Here is a 22,505-nt window from a genome sequence, read left to right as displayed (position 1 = left end):
ATAGAGAGGATGGAGATGGCCCACATCAAGCTAGAAGCTGCCCTTGAGACATCCAAGAAGTGGAACGTCACCAGCGCGCCACTGCTACGCTGGCGGAGCAAGCTCAAGCGTGCCACACAGGAGTGCAACCACACTTTGCGCCGGTGCAGGCAGCAATTACAAGAAGTGGAAGAAGTGCAGCAAGTGGTACAGAGCTCCTCCTTTCCTAAGAGGGTTGCTCATACTGCTATGTCATTTTTTTCGTCGATCTTTAGTAGCGGTAACGACAACAAGCTCAGAGGATCCACCGTTGTCTGGCGATTCGAGCGCTTTGCAGATGGTGCGACCGAGTTCTTGAGGTACGTGGAGCTTGGTGGCACACAATGCAGATACATGTTCTCCGTGCCTCTTATACGCCATCTTCTCGCTGGCAAAGGAACAAAGTATTGCTTTGTTCATGGGGGCCAACATCTCTCACTTATTCTACAGCCCTTTAGTCTGCCCAACAATGGGATGGGGGGGAGCTTGGTATTCTTACTTGAGGATGGCAATGTGCCACAGAATAATTTCCTTCTTTCCCTCACCTTACGGCTCTCTGAGAGTACTGATATAGTTGGGGTTGTAGTCAGATGCCTGCAGCTGTTCATACCGTACTTGGGCTCCATAGCCAAGAGTGTGAAGACAAAGCTGACCCAGATTGGAACGCAAGACTTGTGTTGGGTGTTCGATGCTTATTCAGTTTATCACTGTGAAGAACAACAGAACAGACTTCACACCATGTGTTCTAAATGGTTTCGACCGAACCCATTTTGTTGTCAACAACAAGACCATCCCCATGCACAGAGCTCCTCTTCAAAATCATTGCCATGTTTACCTAGACAAGCCCGGCCTGCTCCTCCGCGAGAAACCACGTCCACGTATACCGAAATGTTTACTACCTTTGGATCATGTTAGTGGACCGCGGTGATTTCGTTTACTGGCTTCACAGAATCGGATTTTCCAATGAGCTGCCGTTCCTGCTACCTTCGTGCCCCGCTTCTTTCCGTTCCTTGTTTTACCTGCTCTGCAACCAGAATTACCTCGGCTTCTCACCCTCGGCTGCCCTTTCCTTTTTACTGCCTCGGCTTCTCCCCGATCGGTCTCCTCGCCATTCTCACCGCGACGCGCCCCGTCTGCTCCGCCGCGCCGCGATTTCCTCCGCAGCCCACCGGCGCGTCGCCGCTTCCTGTGCTCGCGACTTCCTCTTCGTTGCGTCGCCGCCTTAGGCTGCTGCGTACCTTCCGCGCCGCCGCTTACTTTGGTGGTGGACGGTGCCGTGCTTCTTTCCCCCCCTCCTGGTACGCCAGCGCTGCCGGACTTGGTTGGGGGGGGTGTGGAGAACCGGCGAGGTCATCGGAGGGGCCACCGGAGGAGCGGTGGGTCGTCGGGAGGGGGTACTCACCTCCCTGCAGGTGCCGCTCCATTCCAGCTAGCCGTCGGCCCGGTGTCCAGGTGGGTGCGGTCTGCTTTCCTCTTTCGCGGCTGTAGTTTCCTTTCCTCTGCGTTTGTATACGCCTCCATTGGGTTGCCGCGTTTTCTCCTCGCCGTGCCATTGGGGACACCTCGCTGCTGCTCATCCGTACCACCGTGGTGGGGGTCTTACTATTGTTCCTAGGTTTACAGTATAGGCTGCATGAACCCTACAATGTATGTCCTTATTTCTTCCTTATTTTCCCCCCAACACATGCACCGTCAAACGATACCGGTGCTTCGGGTATGGCTGCTGTCGTCATCGTGGCCATCTCCCCTTCTTTCCATCCTGCTTGCACAGCCCACAATGAATGCATATATGCTAAATTGAAGCTGCCAATCAAAGAGTTCCCCAGTTCCAACCCTGTGCTCCACTGAATCTGCATTGTTCTTACTGCAGGAAGAAAATTAGTGCTGTTGCTGCTACTGCTGCATTGGGTCGTTCACTGTCTAAAATTAGCTTCTGTGCTTTCCACTTGCCATTCCAATCGCTGTCAGGTAACACTGAGTTTGTTTATGAACTGCACCTATCAACTGCACCTCTACTTGCAATCAGCAATTGTTATGGTCTACTCATCTGACATGCCTATGGGCTTCTCTGCCTACTTCATACACATTGAACGGGTATGGCTGCTGTCGTCATCGTGGCCATCTCCCCTTCTTTCCATCCTGCTTGCACAGCCCACAATGAATGCATATATGCTAAATTGAAGCTGCCAATCAAAGAGTTCCCCAGTTCCAACCCTGTGCTCCACTGAATCTGCATTGTTCTTACTGCAGGAAGAAAATTAGTGCTGTTGCTGCTACTGCTGCATTGGGTCGTTCACTGTCTAAAATTAGCTTCTGTGCTTTCCACTTGCCGTTCCAATCGCTGTCAGGTAACAGTGAGTTTGTTTATGAACTGCACCTATCAACTGCACCTCTACTTGCAATCAGCAATTGTTATGGTCTACTCATCTGACATGCCTATGGGCTTCTCTGCCTACTTCATACACATTGAAAGCCAACTGATTGTTCTGTTAATTCATTGCCTGCAGTAAAATACTTGCCCAACCTCAAGGCCGTGCTCCACTGCACCATTGATCTGCGCCGTTCTGCCAGTCACAAGGTAGTTGTTGTTCTTGGTGCTCCTGCTGCATTGGGTTGCTCAATATCACAATCGGTCTCCCTGCTCTCCAGTTGCTCCTAGGTAAAAAAAATGAATTCGTATATGAGCTATACTTACACTTTGAAGCATTGGCTTTCGTAGTTTATCAGCCTGCTATGCCTCTGTTCTTTTTAGCCTTTGGGAAATATACCGTTGTTATTGCCTGCACAGTGTCGTTGGCCGAACATTGCTGCCATTGTTGTTCCTGGTGATCAATTGGATAGCGGCCTAACTGAGAATCGATCGTATTCGACTGTCTTCGCGTCCAGGTATTACATGCTTTGTTCAGTATATATGTTTCGTTGTTTTCTCATTGTTTGTGCTAGGTTATTAAACTTAAATTCGAAAAAAAGATTAAAGTATAGAGTAGGTGGTTCCTTTGAAACAAAAATAGAAGAAAAAGTTTTTGATGGTTATGAGTGTTTCGTTGTTTTCTCATTGTTTGTGCTAGGTTATTAAACTGAAATTCGAAAAAAAGATTAGAGTATAGAGTAGGTGGTTCCTTTCAAACAAAAAATTAAGAAAAAGCCTTTTATGGTTATGAGAAAAATAGAGGAAACAAGTTTCAGCTATAGTTGTTTGAGACAAAAGAACAGAAGAAAAAAAAAGGGAGTGCAAAAAAAAAGGAACTACAAAGAATAAAGAAAAGAAGACTAAGATGGTATGAAATCGGAATATAGGAGCAGACGGAAATAAACAGATCTGGAGAGATAGCAGAGAGAAGAATCTGAACAAAGAGAGAGGGAGAGGAGGTGTGGTCTTGAACCAGGAGAGTCCAATAGGTGTTACGCTTCGAAAGAGTCTGAAAAGTAGTATAGGCGGAAGAATACATGGACAACAATTATAGCAGCGATACATATCAGACTTTATTTGTTCATAAATAGCTAGGGGGATCTAAGCCACAGCTAGCTAAAAAAAAAGAGAGTCTTAAAAAAGAAGCAGTACGATAGTAATGATATCATTAAGCGTAGTAGTTAGAAATAGGAAAAACACTAGAAAACGAAGCGTGCTTTGATGCGTCCTCCTTTTAGTGTCGTTCCAGTATAACCCGCAGTTGTTGCCAATGTGGTTAGAAAAAGGGAACATCTCGTATATGCATTCAAATTGTTTAGACAATTCACAGTATAAGAAGGTAAGAGATAAGTAGGAATTGGTTAAACCATCCTTCAATTTATGTATAGCTAGATTGTGTACAGGCTTGTGTGCACTGTCAGCTATCAAGCTTGTGTACAAGCTTGGGTACGCTGTCAGGTATCACATGTGAGCGCTCCACGTAAACTTTCTTTCAGGAAATATAGTGACCTCATTTTTCACTTATCAAAAAATGCTTTCTAGATCATACAGTTTAGTGTCGTTCAAGATGTAACAGACCCAATGTACAGCCTATGAAACTGAAATAGAAAAAAAAGATAGAAGTATAGATTAGGTAGTTCCTTTGAGACAGAAAAAGAAGAACAAATTTTTTATGGTTATGAGAGAAATAGAAGAAACAAGTTACAACTATAGTTGTTTCAGACCAAAAAAAACCAAAAAAAGGGAGTTCAAAACAAAAAAAACTAAAAAAAAAGAAAAGAAAAGAGAACTAAGATGGTATGAAATCGGAATATAGGAGCAGACTGAAATAAACAGATTTGGAGAGAAAACAGAGAGAAGAATCTGAAAAATGAGAGAGGGAGAGGAGGTGACGTCTTGAACCAGGAGACTCCAATAGGTATTACGCTTAGAGAGAGTCTGAAAAGTAGTATAGGCGGGAGAATACATGGACAAGAATTATAGCAGCGATACATATCATAGTCTATTTGTTGATAAATAGCTAGGGGACTCTAATCCACAGCTACCTACAAAAAGAGACATAAGCGAGTCTTACAAAAGAAGCAATAGGATAGTAATGCTATCATTAGGCGTCGTAGTTAGAAATAGGAAAAAGACTAGAAAACGAGGCGTGATTTGATGCCTCGTCCTTTTAATGTCGTTCCAGTATAACCCGCGGTTATTGCCAATGTGGTTAGAAAAAGGGAATATCTCGCAGATGCATTCAGATTGTTTAGACAATTGACATTATAAGAAGGTAATAAATAAATAGGGATTGGTGAAACCATGCTTGAATTTATCTATAGCTACATTGTGTGCAAGCTTGTGTACACTGTCAACTATCAAGCTTGTGTACAAGCTTGGGTACGCTGTCAGCTATCACATGTGAGCGCTCCACGTAGGCTTTCGTTCAAAAAATATAGTGAGCTCATTTTTCACTTCTCAAAAACTGGTTTCTAGACCATACAATTTGATGTCATTCAAAATGTAACAGACCCAATGTACATTTACCACGTGATACAAATCAAGCCTTAATTGATATTAATTTGTCAAGAAACAGCCACCTGCAAGGCCTCCAAATTCTAAGTGACAGCTTTAATCTAAAACATCAGGATGTTCTACCAGTTACACTCGATGCCATCTACCCTAATGCGGCTTGTGTATATCTATTCTGCTAGATTTGCTTATAGATAGATCGGTTGATTTGCCTGATTTTGATGCCTTCGGCTCTAAACTTTTTGACGCAGGTTCGCATCATTGTTCGCTCAGGGACAACGCCGCTGTTTGCTCCTACCTCGCCTGCTTCGCAGAACTCGACTGATTGCGTGCGTACGTTCTCGACTCCGTGCCACTTTATGCCTTCTACCCTAATGCGGCTTCTGTATATCTGTTCTGCTAGGTTTGCTTATAGATAGATCGGTTTATTTACGTGGTTCTCATGCCTTCGTCGCAAAACTCTTTGACGCAGGTTTGCATCATTGTTGTTCAGAGCTGTCATTGGTCGAACATTGCTGCCATTGTTGTTCCTGGTGCTCAATTGGATATCGACCTACCTGAGATACTCTGTGCTTGGACTATCTTCGCGTCCAGGTATTATATGCGTTGTTCAGTATATATGTTTCTTTATTTTCTCATTGTTTGTGCTATGTTATGAAACTGATATTCCCTTGCTCTTCTGGCTCCTTTGCAAAATCGTTCAAAGGACGCGTAAGGTTGTTGGAACAGTCCGAAGATCCATTGTTGTTTTTAGTTTGCAAAAAAAAATTGCAAAGTGATTTTTAAATTAACTTCTGTTTTTAAAAGGCCCTACATATTTGTACCTGGCAGACAGAGACGGCAACCCAATAAGTGTGCTCACATTTGGAGTGCTACTTTCGCTCCGTGTGTTAGATATGTTTTTTATCAAATTGTCCTACGTAGCTATGTTGCAAGAGGTTGCTCACCGGTGCTGCCTACCTTATGTATCCTATATACATGAAATGGTACAGGATGGGAAAGATATGTACGGTATAGAGGTTGATTTGGCCCCCGGTATGGTCCAGGGACCCTCAACAACACTCTTTCTGGGCTGAGCCTGCTGTGGATCCTGCCGTGGCCTACGAAGTTGCGGCATTGCAGGCTCTTATAGTTCTACAGGGGATTTATGGATTTGTTCTTCTTGATTATAGTGTCCATGCCCTTCAATTATATAGGGATCTAGCTCGCCATCTATTCTGCATTGCAAATAGAGGAGCTCAGCTTGCTAGATTGATCGTGGCAGCGCCCAGTCACGATGTTAGACCATTGTCGGCTGTTGCGGCGTTCGCGCACCAGTTGTTAGATGAACTCAGCGTGCTGTCGCCAGATTGAGTGTCAGCATGTTTGTAGACTTTCAATTTCTTCTCAGCCTTGATGTATTCTTTGCTGCTTTCATTGTACGCATCGCACCATTAAGTATAAGAAGTCTAAATAAAGTCACTTCAGTTACACCTCATTCAGCGTCGATCTGTTTATACATCCATATTGTACCTCTCATCTCCATGTAATTAGTTTGAATTCATTCCGCACTGTATGCTCCGCTCCCAGTTTGACTCTTTATAAACTCGTTTGGAATCTTATCGTTCTTCTACCACTCTGACTGCGTCAACAAAAACTTACTATACATCTGTATTTGTGCCTGTACCTGAACTTGCCTGTTTCATATACTAATGTTTTGCCTTCTCCATTACTCATGTCAAACATATTCGCTATATTACGCTCTTATAAAACCATGAATAGCAGCAACAAAATGCACGTAAATGAATGCCCTGCTTGTGTACTCTTTCCCTGGATTCTCCAGTTCATGTTAACAAAATCATGCGTATCATACTGGGTATATTAGACTGTTATAGAATCAAGTACAGCGCACACAAAAGCTGCATCAAGTCATGAATTATACCAATTCCCTGGTACTATCAGATTGTTTGTGCGCTGTTATTCTGGGTTAACCAATGTATGCTACAGTCCCATAATCACCGCATACTCTTTTTTCCAAATGCTTCTTCCAAAAAAAAAGGGTTCATTGTTTTAGATTCATGGTAAGACGCACAACCTTCATCATCTATGGAATATCAAACTGGTATGCCTGCTCAGCAAACACGTATGTAGACTGTGCTCTATTTTTATTACATATCTACGATTTTAGTGACCGCTGCTATATTCAGTGAGCTCACTATTTCCCTGTACTATGCTAGCTAACAGTGGCTACCTATATTACTCAGTGGATGCTTCGGTGGATATACGCGCCTCTGCTGCTGCCACAGCGAGGTTCCGCCGATCAACACCACGTATGTACCCTACTGTGTATAACCTCATGTGAGGCAAGAATGTTGTATAAAGCTTCATCTTACCTATTCTGTCCTTCGACCAGGAAATAACTCGTCATATCCTATTCAAAGTACTGATCCAGCACAGTGTAGGCAGAAGAGGAGAAAGCTCCTAAAGCAGCATCGTCGTATTTGGGGAGGTACTGCAGCAGGCCCTACAGCAAATAGTAGTTTCGTGACTTAGCCCTACAATATGGTTCACTCCTATACCCTGTTTACAGGTGCAGCCTCAGCATATAGTGCTACCTTACAGTGTGCTCAGTTCGATGATGATTTCGTAGAGGCTCTTAAAGGTAATGGCCGTACCTTTGTATGCTGCGTCTATCTTTTCCATCATCACCAGCCCTACCTAAGGATGCTGACCTCATCTATGTTTAATTCTCTCTTACATATGCATAAACCAGTTTCTTATCCTGGAAGATCATACCATGGACCACCTGCCCAACAGTGTTCTAACTGCAAAGCCGTTTTCTGGAACGCTGAAAGTGTTGGTAAAGAGGCACGCACCTCTTCTGGATCACCTATTTACAACAAGTGCTGTAAAGGAGGCCGAATTGTTATTCCTCCGTTCCTTCCTAGGCCTGAACCCTTAGCATCTTTGGCAAGATTTGATGGAGGATCGGTCTCTAACAAGTTTATGAAGAATATAAGACGCTACAATTGTCTTTTTGCATTCTCCTCTATGGGAGCCAAGATAGATCAAACCATGAATGATGGCAGGGGGCCTCCGGTGTTTAAAATCTGTGGACAGATTCATCACCGCATCGGTTCTTTGATACCTCCACATGGTCGCCCTCCGAAATTTATTCAGCTATATGTGTATGATACATCCGCCGAGGTTGAGAACAGAATTGCCTCATTAGAAAGCGAAGACACAATAGCATCAGATCTAGATCCTACTATTGTACAATCTTTAGTTAATATGTTGGATGAACATAATTTGTTTGCAAAGCAGTTTAGAATGGCCAGGGACAGATTTGCAGGCAATGACACTGAAGATTTTGTCATTCGCATTGTTGGTCCAAAAAACGGAGATCCGCCTCAGTACAGTTTACCAGCTACAGATCAATTGGCCATGCTTGTGGTTGGTGATTTTAGCTGTGAAGAATTTGAGCGGGACATTATTGTGCAGAAACAGACAGGAGATCTAGATCAAATCTCTACTTTGCATCCTGCTTTCATGGCGCTTCAGTATCCTCTATTGTTTCCATATGCTGAACGTGGTTGGCAGACAGGTGTTTTATACACTGGTGCCACTCAATCAGCAAAGAATGCTCATGTAAAGCTAACCATGCAAGATTACTACTGCTATATGTTCCACTATCGAAGAAATGAGCCCAATCCTTATTTATGTTATGGACCATTATCAACTCAGGCCAAGGTTGATGCCCGGGCCTGCGTCGATGAAAACAGGCTCAAATATATAATGGATCACCAGGCTGATATCAGAATGGAAAGTATTCAAGGAATCTGTGATGCTATTAGCAGAGGTTCCAAACAAGGAAGTGAGGTTGGTAAAATGACCGTATTACCGGCATCATATACAGGCGGTAGACGTTATATGATACAAAATTATCATGATGGTATAGCTATCTGCCGAGAATACGGTCCCCCTGATTTCTTCATTACATTTACATGTAATCCTAAATGGTTAGAGATTTATGAGGCTATCTTTGAGCCTGGACAGACACCAGCTGATAGGAATGATATAATTGTCCGAGTGTTCAACATCAAGTTAGAAGAACTTCTGCATGATATTAGATGTGGTAAACCCTTTGGACCTTCCAGCGCAGGTATAATCGTCTACGGACAGAAAAACCATTCTTTCTATCTACATCCATTTGTCAACTAGCTCTTCCAGATCCTAAATATGCCCTATTCAAATGCAGTGCTCCACACTGTAGAGTTCCAGAAACGCGGACTTCCACATGCGCACATAATCCTTTGGACTTCAAGAGATACATCTGATCCGACTTCTGCGATGATAGACAAATATGTATCTGCAGAAGTGCCTGATCCAAAAAATGATCCACTAGGCTATGCTCTTGTTGCAGAGAACATGACACATGGACCCTACGGTCAAACCAATCCTAGATGTCCATGCATGAAGAACAATAAGTGTTCCAAGCATTTTCCCAAACCATACCAGCCTGCAACTACAGTTAGTTCTATTGGCTTTGCTGTGTACAAGAGACCTGAGAACAATCTCTTTGTTTGCAAAGGACGCCTCCAAATGGATAACAGATGGGTTGTTCCATATAACATGTTCCTCCTTAAAAAATATCAGGCACACATCAATGTTGAGTGGTGCAATAAAACTACATTCATCAAGTACCTCTTCAAGTATGTAACCAAAGGAGCTGATTGTAGCAAGGCCTATCTACAACGAGTCAAGAGAGCCCAGCAGGCGCCGTATGATGATGAAACGAAGACTATAAATGAGATAAAAGAATATCTTGACTGTAGATATATCTGTGAGCAGGATGCATGTTGGAGAATGTTTGGATATGATATTCATAGACACTATCCAGCAGTAGAAAGAATGCCTGTACATCTTCCAAACGAGAATTTCATAACTTTTAGTGCTAGAGCAAAGATGGATAGATTAGTGTCTACCGAGTTTTTAAAAAGAACAATGTTAACTCAGTGGTTTGTCTGCAACGAGCTTTTTCCTGAAGCTAGAGCATTGACCTATCCTGAGTTTCCTTCCAAATGGATATGGGATCAAAGAGATAGAAGGTGGACAAAGCGGAAACAGCAGCATGGTAAGATAGGCCGTCTTCACTATGTACACCCATCAGCTGGAGATCGCTACTATCTTCACATGTTGCTGCTAACAGTTAAGGGTGCAACAAGCTATGACCATCTCAGATTCCACAACCGAACATATCATCGTACATTCAAAGAGGCGTGCATGTCGCGCGGCCTTCTTGGTGATGATCAGGAATGGTACAACGCTTTCGATGAAGCAGCAGCTTGGGCTACTTCACCACAGCTTCGTAGCTTATTTGTCACAATGATACTTTTCTGTGAAGTTGGTGATGAAAACACTTTCTTCGAAAAAATTTGGCACCATCTAGCCGACGATATCATCTACCAGTATAGAGATATGATTGGTGATCCTAATTATGTGTTAGCTGATTCAGTAGCTAGGGATTACCTTCTGGATGAGCTTTCCACTCTTTTTTCTCAGAGTGGCAGGAACATAGCTGAGTTCAGCTTACCTCCAAAGACACATGCTGACTATCCTGCTCAAAACAATCGCCTTGTCGAAGAAGAGCTATCGTATCCTGCTGATCCATTGATTGACATGAACAGTCCAGCTGCTTTCCTTAATGAAGATCAAAGAAATGCCTTCTATAAAATAGTCCGCAGAGTGCAACAGAATGAGCCTGGTTTTTTTTTTGTATCAGGATATGGGGGAACTGGTAAAACATATTTATGGAATCGAATAGTAAACTATCTCAGAGGACAAAAAAAAATTGTTCTTACTGTGGCATCATCCGGAGTAGCGGCGCTGCTCTTGCCAGGGGGACGGACTGCTCATTCAAGATTCAGAATACCTTGTGAAGTAGAGGATGATATGATCTGTGATGTTAGCAGGGGCACCATGCTTTCGGAGCTTATTGAACTTACAAGCCTTATTATTTGGGACGAAGCCCTTATGGCTAATAGAAAATGTTTTGAAGCATTAGACCGCACACTACGTGACATAGAAAGAGTAAAAAAACCTGACGTTGCAAATATTCCGTTTGGTGGTAAGGTGGTCGTGCTGGGAGGGGACCTCAGGCAGATCTTACCTGTAGTTGAAGGAGGTACAAAACAAGACGTCATCAGTGCTGCTATAATCACCTCACGCTTGTGGGCTCATGTAGAGGTGCTCAGCTTAAATCAGAACATGCGATTGGTGTGTTCGCCAAATGATGCTCGCCAACAGCAGGAGGTCGCCCTGTTCAGCAGATGGATATTAGATATTGGCGAAGGTAAAACACCCTCCTTTTCAAAGGATGGAGAAGATGAAACAAGCTGGATTACAATACCTGAAGAATTGCTCATAGTGCCTGGTGAGGATAAACTTGCAGCCATTGTACAGTCAGTATATCCTAACTTTGAAACCAGGTACAGAGACCCTCTGTACCTTTCTCAAAGGGCCATACTAGCTCCAACAAATGAACTCGCATATACAATAAATCAGTACATGGTTCCCTTAGTTCACGGCAGAGAAAAAGAATACCTCAGTTCGGATACTATCGCCAAAGCCACTGCTCAACATGAAGCATATGATCTTCTATATCCTATTGAGTTCCTTAACTCAATTAATGGTAATAACTTCCCACAGCATCGAATTGTACTCAAACAAGGAGTTCCTATAATGCTGTTGCGTAATCTCAATCAAAGAGCAGGCCTTTGCAATGGTACAAGGCTGACTGTAACCTCTATAGGAGAATGGACAATTGAGGCCAAAATTATGAATGGCCGCCATGCAAATCAAACATTTGCAATTCCACGAATTACTCTGTCTCTCAAAAGTAACAAGTGGCCATTTGTTCTACAGCGACGCCAATATCCTATAAGAGTTTCCTATGCCATGACAATCAATAAAAGTCAGGGACAAACATTATCAACTGTTGGCATCTACCTCAAAAAACCAGTCTTCACACATGGTCAGCTCTATGTAGCTGTTTCGCGAGTAACGACAAAACAAGGTCTCAGAATCTACATAGAAGATGATGATGGCAATCCTTCCAGTGAGACAAGAAACATTGTATACAAGGAAGTTCTTCAGCATCTGCCTTAGCTACTAAATGCACAGTCATTCTATACTTACTTCATACCTAAAATGGCCTTCATGCCTACGTCTCATCAGTATCCCCACATTTGGTCCTACTAATATTTACCGGTATAGTCTTATGTAGTACACAAATGAGGCTATAGGTCACTGTACATGTATGTATTTGCTTTGGAAAACCATGCCTATGTGCTTTGGCTTAATCAGCACTGACCATATGCATCGGTGTGTAGTAGCACCATGCAGTTGTACCTTTCTATGTAAACACCAGCGAAAAAAAGCTAACTTTTGGTGCTCATGATTTGCATCCCTGGCTCTACATCTTGCACCACTGTGCCTCAGTGCATCTGGTTTCTCCTCACAATATGTGTACGCATAAATAGCTTTATAAATTGCTGCTCTTTGTGTGTCAGATCCATCATGCAGGAACCAGTCTTTCTAGACAAGCTAGAAAAAGGACGCCATTCACATGGCATTGTTGTTCGAGTCGTGAGGAAGTGGATTCACTACGAAAACAATGGACAGGGTCCACCTCAATACATTGGGATGGTTGTGGCGGACGCAAAGGTACTGATACTGATTCTTTACAAAATAAAGCAATACTATCTTTGTGTTAAACACAGCAATCACATTTTTACAATCATCAGAAACAGTGGCTCCTACACATTGACATGCAATCTAATCAGCTTAGTACCTACAATGACAGGGAAATGCCATATATGCTGAAATTTCAGATGACCTCATCGATGGCAAAGCATATCTTTTCAATGTTGGCAAAGTTTATATTGTTAAGAAATTCGTCGTCCAGAATGCCAAAAAAAGCTACAGACCAGTTGACAAGAACCTCATGATAGATATTACAGACTACACAACAGTTGAGCTTGTTCGGAATCCTCCACACTCAATTCCAGAGTACGTTTACAGAATCACTCCATTACGAGCCGTTAGACCAGCGCGGGTCGTATTCAACCTGACAGGTGACCTATTTGATCAATTATCGTTTCTACATAGATTTATCTTACACATACTATATAGATCTGCTAACTAATAAGGTTGCATCAATCTTTTTACCAGATGTCCTTGGATATCTCATTAGGTATGAAGCAGCTCACACATTTGTTCCTAAGAACATGGAAAAGGCTAAAACACTAAGAGAAATCTACATTAAAGATTTAAGGTATATATCGCCTACCGTACAATAACTTAGATAACATTGCTTCTATCCTATTGCCTGATAGTCGACTTTGATGCAGCGAAAATACTATGAAGATTACCCTATGGGGTGAACATGCCACTAATTTTAGTATCGACAGCATATACGATGCTGCAGCTGGTAATCTTATTGTTTGCCTTGTCGTTGGTTGTATACCGCGTGAAGATTTCAAAAACAATGGTACAGCCTTCTTTTCAAGATTGGTCTCAACATTTCTGAATATATTTACATATACATTGAAGACTAGCATAGCTTTAAAATACATGAACTACAAACCATTTTATTCCTTGCTGCTGCAGATCAAACATGCCTAACTGGAAGCTCAGCTTGCACTTACTATTTCAACCCTACCATTCCAGATGCCTGTGCTTATCACTCCAGGTATAGCCAAATAGACATCAGGCCAAATAGAAAAAAACAATAAAAATGCCTGAGCGCTTGTACTAATATGCTTTCTATCATCAGGTTCAAAGATACACCAGTCTACATCGAACAACCTGCACCAGAAGAAGAGGCACTTCCACTTTCGGTCCAAGACATTCAGCTACCAGAAAGAACTATAGCTGACCTGAACCATATTGATCCCTTTGATGACATGGTAAGTAAACAACAAAAGCCTATAAACTCGTCCTCCTAAAAAGCACCCTGTTACAGATATTCCAGCCAAATTTGGTGGCTCTTTCAGCAATGCCATATGAGCTTTCTTGTTCAAGTCTGTAAAAAAAACAGAAACTATTAGAGTATAAAAACTCCTGAATTACTTGCTGCCGTGCAGGAAAGAGGACCGTACAAAGTTGCAGTAACAATTGTGTCTATCACAAACACTACTAACTGGTGGTACATGTCTTGCAAGCCATGCAAAAAAAGAGCTGATCAGCAGCTAGATGGTACCTACAGATGCCCAAAGTGTGGAGGCACAACAACAGTTCCTAGGTAGCTTTTCAGTATTCTTTTCCCATTTCCAGTCCGTAAATTAACTGAATATTTTCCAACCTATCTACACCTTTCGTTATTTATAACTTCTACAGGTACCTATTATCATTTATTGCAAAAGATAACACAGATGAAGCACGCTTCTTTGCATATGATGATGAAGCAACCAAGATAATTCAAAAAGAGTGCCAGGCATTAGTGAACCCATTGCATATAAAAGAAGGATTGCCTCAGGCAATGAACAACATACTTAACAAGACATATGTGTTATCAGTTGATCTTACTGACGAATCGTGCAAAAGTATGAAAAAAAGGCAATACCAGGTCAAAGCAGTTTTAGACAGGCCACCGAAACGCCCTCCGCTGCAGGTCATGGCAACATCTCAGTATCACCCGCCTCACACAACAAGCCCAACACCAATCGTTGAGAGTCCAGAACATTCAGCAGATCTGCTTCTGATTGAGGCCGCTGAACAATCGGTAAGCAAATTTTACAGCTTCTTTAGCAAAACCATTCCAGCTGATCTACCTGTACTCCACTAACCAACTTTTTCGTCTTACAGACTCCAGCACATGATAGCGAGCTAGAACATGAAGCCTCCAAACATGATGTCGATAGGTACATAATAGTCCACCATTCTACACTTAAACTCCGCAGTAGATAGAGACATGTATACTGGTTACAAGCAATATACATGATCAGTAAACAATCCCAATTTATGTAAGGTCACCAACAACACGGCCAGGTGCTCGCAAGAAGCTCTTCGGCGACACTGATTCGGCCGAAGCTACAGACACACAGCAAGATCAGCGTGCCAAACAACCACGTCCATCCTCCTCAGAATCAAAATCAAAGAAGTATGCTTTAAAGAAATTTAACCTACCATCTTTTTATGTCCGAACATCTGTACAGACAAACTCTAAACATAGATACCGAGTATAGTGCTAACTGGTTTTTTCCCAGGCAAAAAAAAAACCAGCAGACGATGCAGAGAACCACTCGCTGGAGTAAGCCAACATCTACTTCTATGTGCTATTTGTCATGTCTGTGACAAAGAAGATGATTGTCGACATATAACAAGCTTTTGCGTCCCAAAAAAGACTGATGTTCAAAGAAGTCAAACCTATATGTAAATTATCGAACTACAATGCATCGAACTCTGTGCTGCATGCATCAGCCTATGATGCATCAGCTTCTATGTACTATTTGCCATTTCTGTAATGTAGACATAGCTATGGGAACCACGTACTATGGATGTATCAGCTCGAACTGTCGCTATGAAATCTTGATGTTCCAGTTGTATATCAAACTATATTATCCTTTTGTAAATCTTAGATAGGTTATGCTAAAATGTTATCAGACAACTGTCGCAGCTCTATTTTCTTACCAGTACCATGATCCACAGAGAATCAAAACCTCGCAAATTTCCTAAAAATATATCTATGTTACAAAATAAACCATAAAAACCAGCAGGTACCGACAATAAAAAACGGTTTCCACAAATACATTCAAAAGCAATTCCTACGGGCGCGCGAATGCGCGCGCCACCATACTAGTGATATATACTTGGAACCAGTTTTCCAAGTGTACTTGCTAGGACATGTTACACTATCAGTTGGGAACAATAGGCTGAGTGCAGTCATGGATGGCGAAAGCCAAATAAGCCCAATGAGAGACTTTCCATATCTCGCCTCATGCCTCTTTTGAAGATTTGGCACCTACTGTCGGGGGTTCAGTATCAGAGATAATCAACGATGAAGCCAAACAATGTGGCATGTATGCAAACATTTCCTTTGAACAGCTGGGCGAGATCACGATGCCAAAAGCACACTGGTAGAGAACCGAGCTTTACTCCCGGTGGGGAACCCCCTCTAGTCCCGGTTCCCCACCCGGGAGCAAGCATCCGGGACTAAAGGGGGGTCCTTTAGTCCCGGGTCAGGAACCGGGACTAAAGGAGGACCTTTAGTCCCGGTGGGTAACACCAACCGGGACTAAAGGTGCCTCCTGACATGCCACGATGGCCGGTATCTTTAGTCCCGGTTGGTAATACGAACCGGGACTAAAGGTTTTTTTCTTTTTTCTTTTCTTTTCATTTTTTTGTTTTCTTTTCAAAATAGATTTTCGAAGTCGTATTGTACGCTGCTAATTATACATTTATACGCGCGTATAGTATGTTTCGGTTCGAGCACAATGAATGTATTAAATCACACAATTCAAGCATAGAAAATATATATATATATATGCATGCATGCATCATATATATATTTACATGCATGCATGCATATGTGTATTTTACATTATATTATTTCATGTGCATATATTACAAAAAGATTGCATTACAGTTGTTGTGATATAACAAGTTTTCTCTCATCCTCTAGCTTGGCTTCCATGGCAGTGTTGGGTCAAAGTAGAACTCGCCCTTGGAATCGATGACCTGCTCATTAAAAAATCCGGCTATAGACTCTTGAATTGCTTTGATTTAGTCTTGCCGTATGACCTTTTCCTCCAACCATCGAGTCTACAGGTTTGAATTAAAGGAAAATAAATTAATATATGTACATATATATATAAAGACATAGTAACACAATCAATAATAATAATTAAATGAATATATAGTGTATTTTTAACGTATTTTGAGTCTCTCTGTATGAGTTCTTTGGGAGACCACCTTGATAAACTTGCAAACATAGTAACCACTGTAGTTGTTCCCCTGTTCCTTCCTGCCTCAGACACCACTTTACGAGAAAAAGATTTGTCATCCAATCTGGTGATCCGGTGAAAGCTATATGTTTAATTAATAAAGATGATGCAATTCAGGGGACTTACTTTCAAAGGGATTACATTCAGTGGCGCTTTGCATTTTTCCATGTGTTGCTTCTCAATAAAGGTTTTCCAAACACTGCCCAATAAAAAATTTGCCACGTCATCAGATATAGTTAATCATCATGTTTGTGTGTATATATAGTTGCTAGAGATCCCAAAATTACCTCTGGATAATATCTATCATATCTTGGTAGTCTTGTTGTGGTTTTCTCATCGAGTCATAGATTATCAAGTGACTTTTCACCAGATCGATATCCATCAATATCCAGTGATTGCTGCATGTGTTTATAGGATATAACGCATAACACTCATTAATTAACTAGAATCAACATATGAGCCATTAAGGATGATCGATATTATTAACACTCACTTGAAGTCAGACTTCCAATTCGTCTTTGGAGTAATTGGGTCTTTGAATATTATATGGGGATCAACAAAACCAATTTCATTGCAGCCTTCCTTTCTGAGCTCTGTCATTGTAAATCTACATATATATAGTACTTGTTAGGATAATTTATATGCATATACACACATATGATGAGTTTAATAATAGATCGAAAGAATTATTACTTACAGGCAATAGCAGCTAATGATAACTTTGTCCAGAGAGGTCAGGTGGCATAGTTGATGAAATTCTGCAAAGTCAACATACATAACATCATCGCCACGGAACCAATGTTCATCTCTAATTCTGACACCAACGCAGAACTCTCCACCGGTAGACGCCTGCATGTACCACTTGTTTAGCAGGTACATTTGCGTCCCCAGATCAGATAAGGCTTGAGGGTTGTATAGACTCTGGCCTAGTACAAATTTTTTCTTCCAAATATCAACCTCCGCTGCACTCTCAATGTTTCCATCACCAAACATATGGTAAAGGTCGAGACCAGTCTCATCAATAAATTCACCAAGGTGATCCAAATCGACATCTGGAGGTATGTTTGCCTGATGCATTAATCCTAAATTCAAACCATATTCATTACCAACAACTAGCGGGGGGACTGATTGGTGCGCTTGTTGTCCGAGTTGGGCAACTCCTTTCCCTGCCCGCTTCTTTTTCTGTGCCGCCTCAATTGACTTGGTGAGAGTGCGGTCATAGTCCGATAACGTTGATTTGGACGGCTTACGAGATTCCCGCTGTTGTTGCTGGTAAGAAGCCACCCTTTTTCTTAGAATATCTAGAGCTACGAAGAAGTACGGTTTCTCCGGGTTTCTCCTTGCTTCTTGATTCTTTTTAAGTTTGTCATAGAATCTAGACATATCTTTTTTATATGCATCAGTTCCTTCTTCCTTCTCTTCAGATATTATTTTAGAAATAGCCCTTGGTTTCACGGTGGCTTTCTTTGCAGGCGGGGACTGGTTCTTCGTTTGAGGGGCTAGCCTCTTGCTAGGCTTCTTGGTAGGCGGGGGCGGGGGAGGCGTTGAACACGGTCCGCAAGTTCAACTAGTACGGATTTTCTATAATTTTCTAACTATTTTCTAAGTTTTTCATTTCATAAAAAGTTAAAATAAAAAGTACGGTGATTGACAGACTACTGCGACGATATCGGGACATGTGAATAAATAACCATCCGTACTAGTTGAACTTGCTTACGTCATCATCTCGGTGAGCATTTCTCCACCGGACGGCACCGTACTTGGTCAAGGAAGAGCTCCGATTCTACGAGGAAGGGAACACGGTCTCCCATGACCGTTGCCGCTCTCCCTCGTAGAATCAAAGCTCCTCCTTGATGTCCGTTACCGCTCGATAGAGAACATGGTCGCCGAGATGAACACGGTCTGCAAGTTCAACTAGTACGGATTTTCTATAATTTTCTAACTATTTTCTAAGTTTTTATTTCATAAAAAGTTAAAATAAAAAGTACGGTGATTGACAGACTACTGCGACGATATCGGGACATATGAATAAATAACCATCCGTACTAGTTGAACTTGCTTACGTGATCATCTCGGCGAGCATTTCTCCACCGGACGGCACCGTACTTGCCACGGAAGAGCTCCGATTCTACGAGGAAGGGAACACGGTCTTCCACGACCGTTGCCGCTCTCCCTCGTAGAATCAAAGCTCCTCCTTGACGTCCGTTACCGCTCGGCAGAGAACATGGTCGCCGAGATGAACACGGTCCGCAAGTTCAACTAGCTACTTTAACCTTCTTTCATGTAAATATGCAAGCTTGAAGTGATTTTAAGCTCAAATTGCTTACAAATGAAAAAAACCACAATAAAGAACCATATATATATAGTGAACAAAATGAGATAAGACAATGGTGAAAAATGAGAGTATGAGATTGGTAACCTTTACAACTGAAGAATCGACGGAGAAATCGAAGAAATCGACGGAGGAATCGAAGAATGGATGGAGGAACAATGGAGGGAGGGAGGAAGCAAGAACACTACTGCAGTAAGCTTCAAAATGTACTGAGCTCGGGCTCGGGGAGGAAGGAGACGGCCGGAATATAAAGGGGGGACCTTTAGTCCCGGCTGGTGGCTCCAACCGGGACTAAAGGTAACTTTCCAACCCCGGGCGCAGCCACGGTCCGGGAGTAGACCTTTACTCCCGGTTGGAGCCACCAACCGGGAGTAAAAGTATACCTTTAGTCCCGGTTGGTGGCTCCAACCGGGACTAAAGGTCCCTGCCACCTCTGTCTGGCGCAGTAGCCGTTAGGCAGGGACCTTTAGTCCCGGTTGGAGCTACCAACCGGGACTAAAGGTATTTCTAGTCCCGGGCGCAAAAAATTCCGGGACTAGAGCCCATTTTGACCGAGGATCAAAGATCTGTTCTCTACTAGTGGCAGTAGATTGCCTTAGTGGGAATGTGGAAGCTACCTCATATCAGATGTTGTCGAAGTCCAAGCATGGAAGCGCGTCGGGTTGAGAAGACCTCATGGAGAGCAACTACTAGGAAGGATGACAAAGTTGGAAAACGCCGTAAGCAACGACAGGACAAGAAGGTTCCAGTTTAGGGATGGACAAGTGCTCACAATGAATTCGTTAGCTCATGGATTGCGCACATGCCTGCACAGTTGCAGGGCTCGGTCGTCGACTATTGGATTCAGAAAGAAAAGCGATCCACACGACCGTTTTTATTGAAAACTAATGCCTGCGTCTACGATTGTCCAATCACGATGTTGTCTTAGCAAGATCACAGTTATTTGGCAAGGAAGCTGAAGATGTCCAGCACGTTAAACCCCTGAAGGATTTCCACTTGCTTGTACTACCTTGATGTACATAAAAAAGTTGAACTGTTGGTGTGTTGCAAATATAGCTATAAATGTAATACTCTATTCCAAATTATAATACATTTTGGAATTTCTAAATATATTGTTTAATTTTTATTATATATCTAGACATAGTGTATGATGACATTCCTCGGACCTTTCACGCATGTGTGCCATGATCATTCCCAATGCGTGACCGGTTTCTCGTGGGGCCCATCCACACATGTAAGTAATGTGAGCACACATGGCAGAGCGTATGGAGGGTTTCATGAGTGCCTATGCTGATCGGCTTATTCAAACCTGGGTGAAGGATGTGCAAAGTATTGAAGTTGAGAGTACAAAGTTTTGTAATATGCTACTATAAAGTTTTTTTTAACTTAGCTACTAGCTGATGGTCACCTGGGAAAATATAAGACATGCGAGCAAATGGGTAAATGGGCCTACAACACCTAGATTGCTTCTAGCTGAGTCCAATGCGTAAAAGCGTGATCCATTTCATGGTCCGCGCGCTGGTAACTCAAACAGTCCACGTCCATTAGTGTGTGTCTATGTGCAAGCGACCATGTCAACCGCTCCACATGGCATGGCAACGCTCCTCAGTCTGAAAACGCAAACTCTAGCCGGCGACGGGCGCACGGTTTCAACACCATGTGACGGTCGTGCCGGCGCCGGCACCGACGGTGCCGCCTCCGCCGAAGGCGGGTTAGGGTTTGGCCGTCTTCCCCGGATCTAGATCTCCGGCGGTAGGTTGGCCTGGCGGTGGGTTATGGTGGGTAGGCGGGGCTGCGAGACGGTGGGGGAGTATTGTCGGTAACCAGTTGATGGATGCGGCAAATTAGCAGAGGTTGGGGTTGACGGGCGAGGGTGGAGGGCGGGCGGTGCAGCGAGGCGACATGTCGCCAGCGACCGTGGGCGGTGGTGCGAGGCGGCAGAGGGTGGGGTCGCATGCTCACGTGGGAGCGAGACCCATCGTGCAATAACTCTATCCGTCCGGAAATATCTCGTGGGTCTAGAAAGCCTCCATGCTCTTCAGTCTTCTCTTTTGAGTCTCCCTCGCCACAAGACAACACCGTGGTTGCTTCCTTCCTCCCTCCCATCTATCATGGTCACGGTAGCTTCCTCACAACGTCGCGCCTTACCATTATAAATCGCACACCAGTGGTGGAGTCAGAGCTAATAGGAAGAGGGCGGAAAATGAAGGTCTAGATCAGATATTCCTCAAATAAAGGACTACATTGCTCTCACTGTGAATTAATCTTCAATGGCATATGTATTATTTAGGACTCTTTTTGTTATATTTCTGATTTTCTTTGTTTCTACTATTATCATGATTTTTTTCTAGTCTAAGAATTAGATTGTTGGAGGAAGGCGCCTCTAGCTTGCCCCCCTGCCCGTCTCCCGACCTTCGCTCCGGGCCTGCGAGCCATAACCACCGCAGCGAAGGTTTTCCTCCCTGTCCCTTCTTTTCAGGTACCCTCGGCTACACTTGGCTCGGGGGCCACTAACTACAGGGAAGGGCGCAAGACCGTTGGCGGGAAGGAGAACCCCCGACTGACGTGGCGAGGGTTCGCCAGAAGCCGCGGGAGCGACCCGACAAGGAGCCGGCGGCGGTCCCATTCGCCCAGTTAGGGTTAGGAGTGGTTGGTCCCGGGTTACGGAGGATTATCTTATTGCCCACGGCCGTTGTATTGGCATTGCTGGTCAGTCGTCAACCCTTTTGTAATTTCAATACTTCCTGGGGTATGGGCTATAAATACCCCGAGACGCAGTTGTTCAGGAGAGGCCGCTTTTGGCAATTTAATGGGCATTTAATCTGCACTTATTTCTGGCGTTCCCTCCGGGATTCCCTCGCAAATCGCACCTGTATTGGTTTGATATCCTGTGGCAAACCCTCGGTGTCCCCCGCCTAGCCTCTAGCGAAGGTGGGACACTAGGAGTAACCCCACATAGATTAATTCGATGAAGGCTAGAGACCTAAGGCAAATTAATTAATTTTGTTCCCCTTTTTTGTTATATTTATTGTTTTTTGTCAAGTTTTTCATCCTCTTATGTATCATAACACATATTTATTTCATTGTTGTCTATATTCTTTCCGTGCATGCATTTTCTTACGTATGATTGCTGTCGGCTTGAAGACCCTCCATGTCGTGGGTAACCTACCCATGACACTGGTATGCAGCTGCAGGCCTGCCGTTGGCTTCAGGCTCTGCTTTTTGCTCCAAGCTTTCCAGCCAAGAT

At 43.2% G+C, this 22,505-nt stretch overlaps 1 protein-coding gene across 3 annotated transcripts; it reads left to right on the top strand.

The window, feature by feature from the left end:
- Window positions 1-1,083: 1,083 nt before the first annotated feature.
- LOC136484056 (replication protein A 70 kDa DNA-binding subunit D-like) lies at window positions 1,084-15,545 on the top strand. 3 transcript variants are annotated; one of them, XM_066481220.1, is made up of 20 exons: window positions 1,084-1,470; window positions 1,889-1,986; window positions 2,269-2,366; window positions 2,526-2,677; window positions 2,807-2,904; window positions 5,194-5,275; window positions 5,415-5,536; window positions 6,996-7,064; window positions 7,186-7,251; window positions 12,493-12,646; window positions 12,786-13,056; window positions 13,154-13,256; window positions 13,333-13,472; window positions 13,592-13,673; window positions 13,758-13,890; window positions 14,068-14,225; window positions 14,321-14,705; window positions 14,789-14,844; window positions 14,952-15,083; window positions 15,190-15,545. In XM_066481220.1, the coding sequence occupies exons 8-20, from the start codon at window positions 7,000-7,002 to the stop codon at window positions 15,275-15,277; spliced, it is 1,833 nt and encodes a 610-aa protein (XP_066337317.1). In that variant the 5' UTR covers window positions 1,084-1,470; window positions 1,889-1,986; window positions 2,269-2,366; window positions 2,526-2,677; window positions 2,807-2,904; window positions 5,194-5,275; window positions 5,415-5,536; window positions 6,996-6,999; the 3' UTR covers window positions 15,278-15,545. The 3 variants fall into 3 exon arrangements, with proteins under 3 accessions (XP_066337317.1, XP_066337319.1, XP_066337318.1); XM_066481222.1 differs by lacking the exons at window positions 1,084-1,470; window positions 1,889-1,986; window positions 2,269-2,366; ... (2 more) ...; window positions 5,194-5,275; window positions 5,415-5,536 and adding an exon at window positions 7,335-7,583 and having other exon boundaries at window positions 7,030-7,064; XM_066481221.1 differs by lacking the exons at window positions 1,084-1,470; window positions 1,889-1,986; window positions 2,269-2,366; ... (3 more) ...; window positions 5,415-5,536; window positions 6,996-7,064 and adding exons at window positions 7,335-7,430; window positions 7,512-7,583 and having other exon boundaries at window positions 7,159-7,251.
- The last annotated feature ends 6,960 nt before the right edge of the window (window positions 15,546-22,505 follow it).

Source organism: Miscanthus floridulus, chromosome 9, assembly GCF_019320115.1.
Source record: "Miscanthus floridulus cultivar M001 chromosome 9, ASM1932011v1, whole genome shotgun sequence".
Taxonomy (NCBI): Eukaryota; Viridiplantae; Streptophyta; class Magnoliopsida; order Poales; family Poaceae; genus Miscanthus; species Miscanthus floridulus.
This window is presented reverse-complemented; position numbering and strand designations above follow the sequence as displayed.

Bases quoted from the DNA above. Each gene is read 5' to 3' on its own strand.
- LOC136484056 (XM_066481220.1), top strand. From the start codon at position 7,000: ATGGTAAGACGCACAACCTTCATCATCTATGGAATATCAAACTGGTAT. The intron at 13,257-13,332 runs GTATATATCGCC...ACTTTGATGCAG, and splicing joins ATCTACATTAAAGATTTAAG to CGAAAATACTATGAAGATTA. The intron at 14,706-14,788 runs GTAAGCAAATTT...TTCGTCTTACAG, and splicing joins TTGAGGCCGCTGAACAATCG to ACTCCAGCACATGATAGCGA.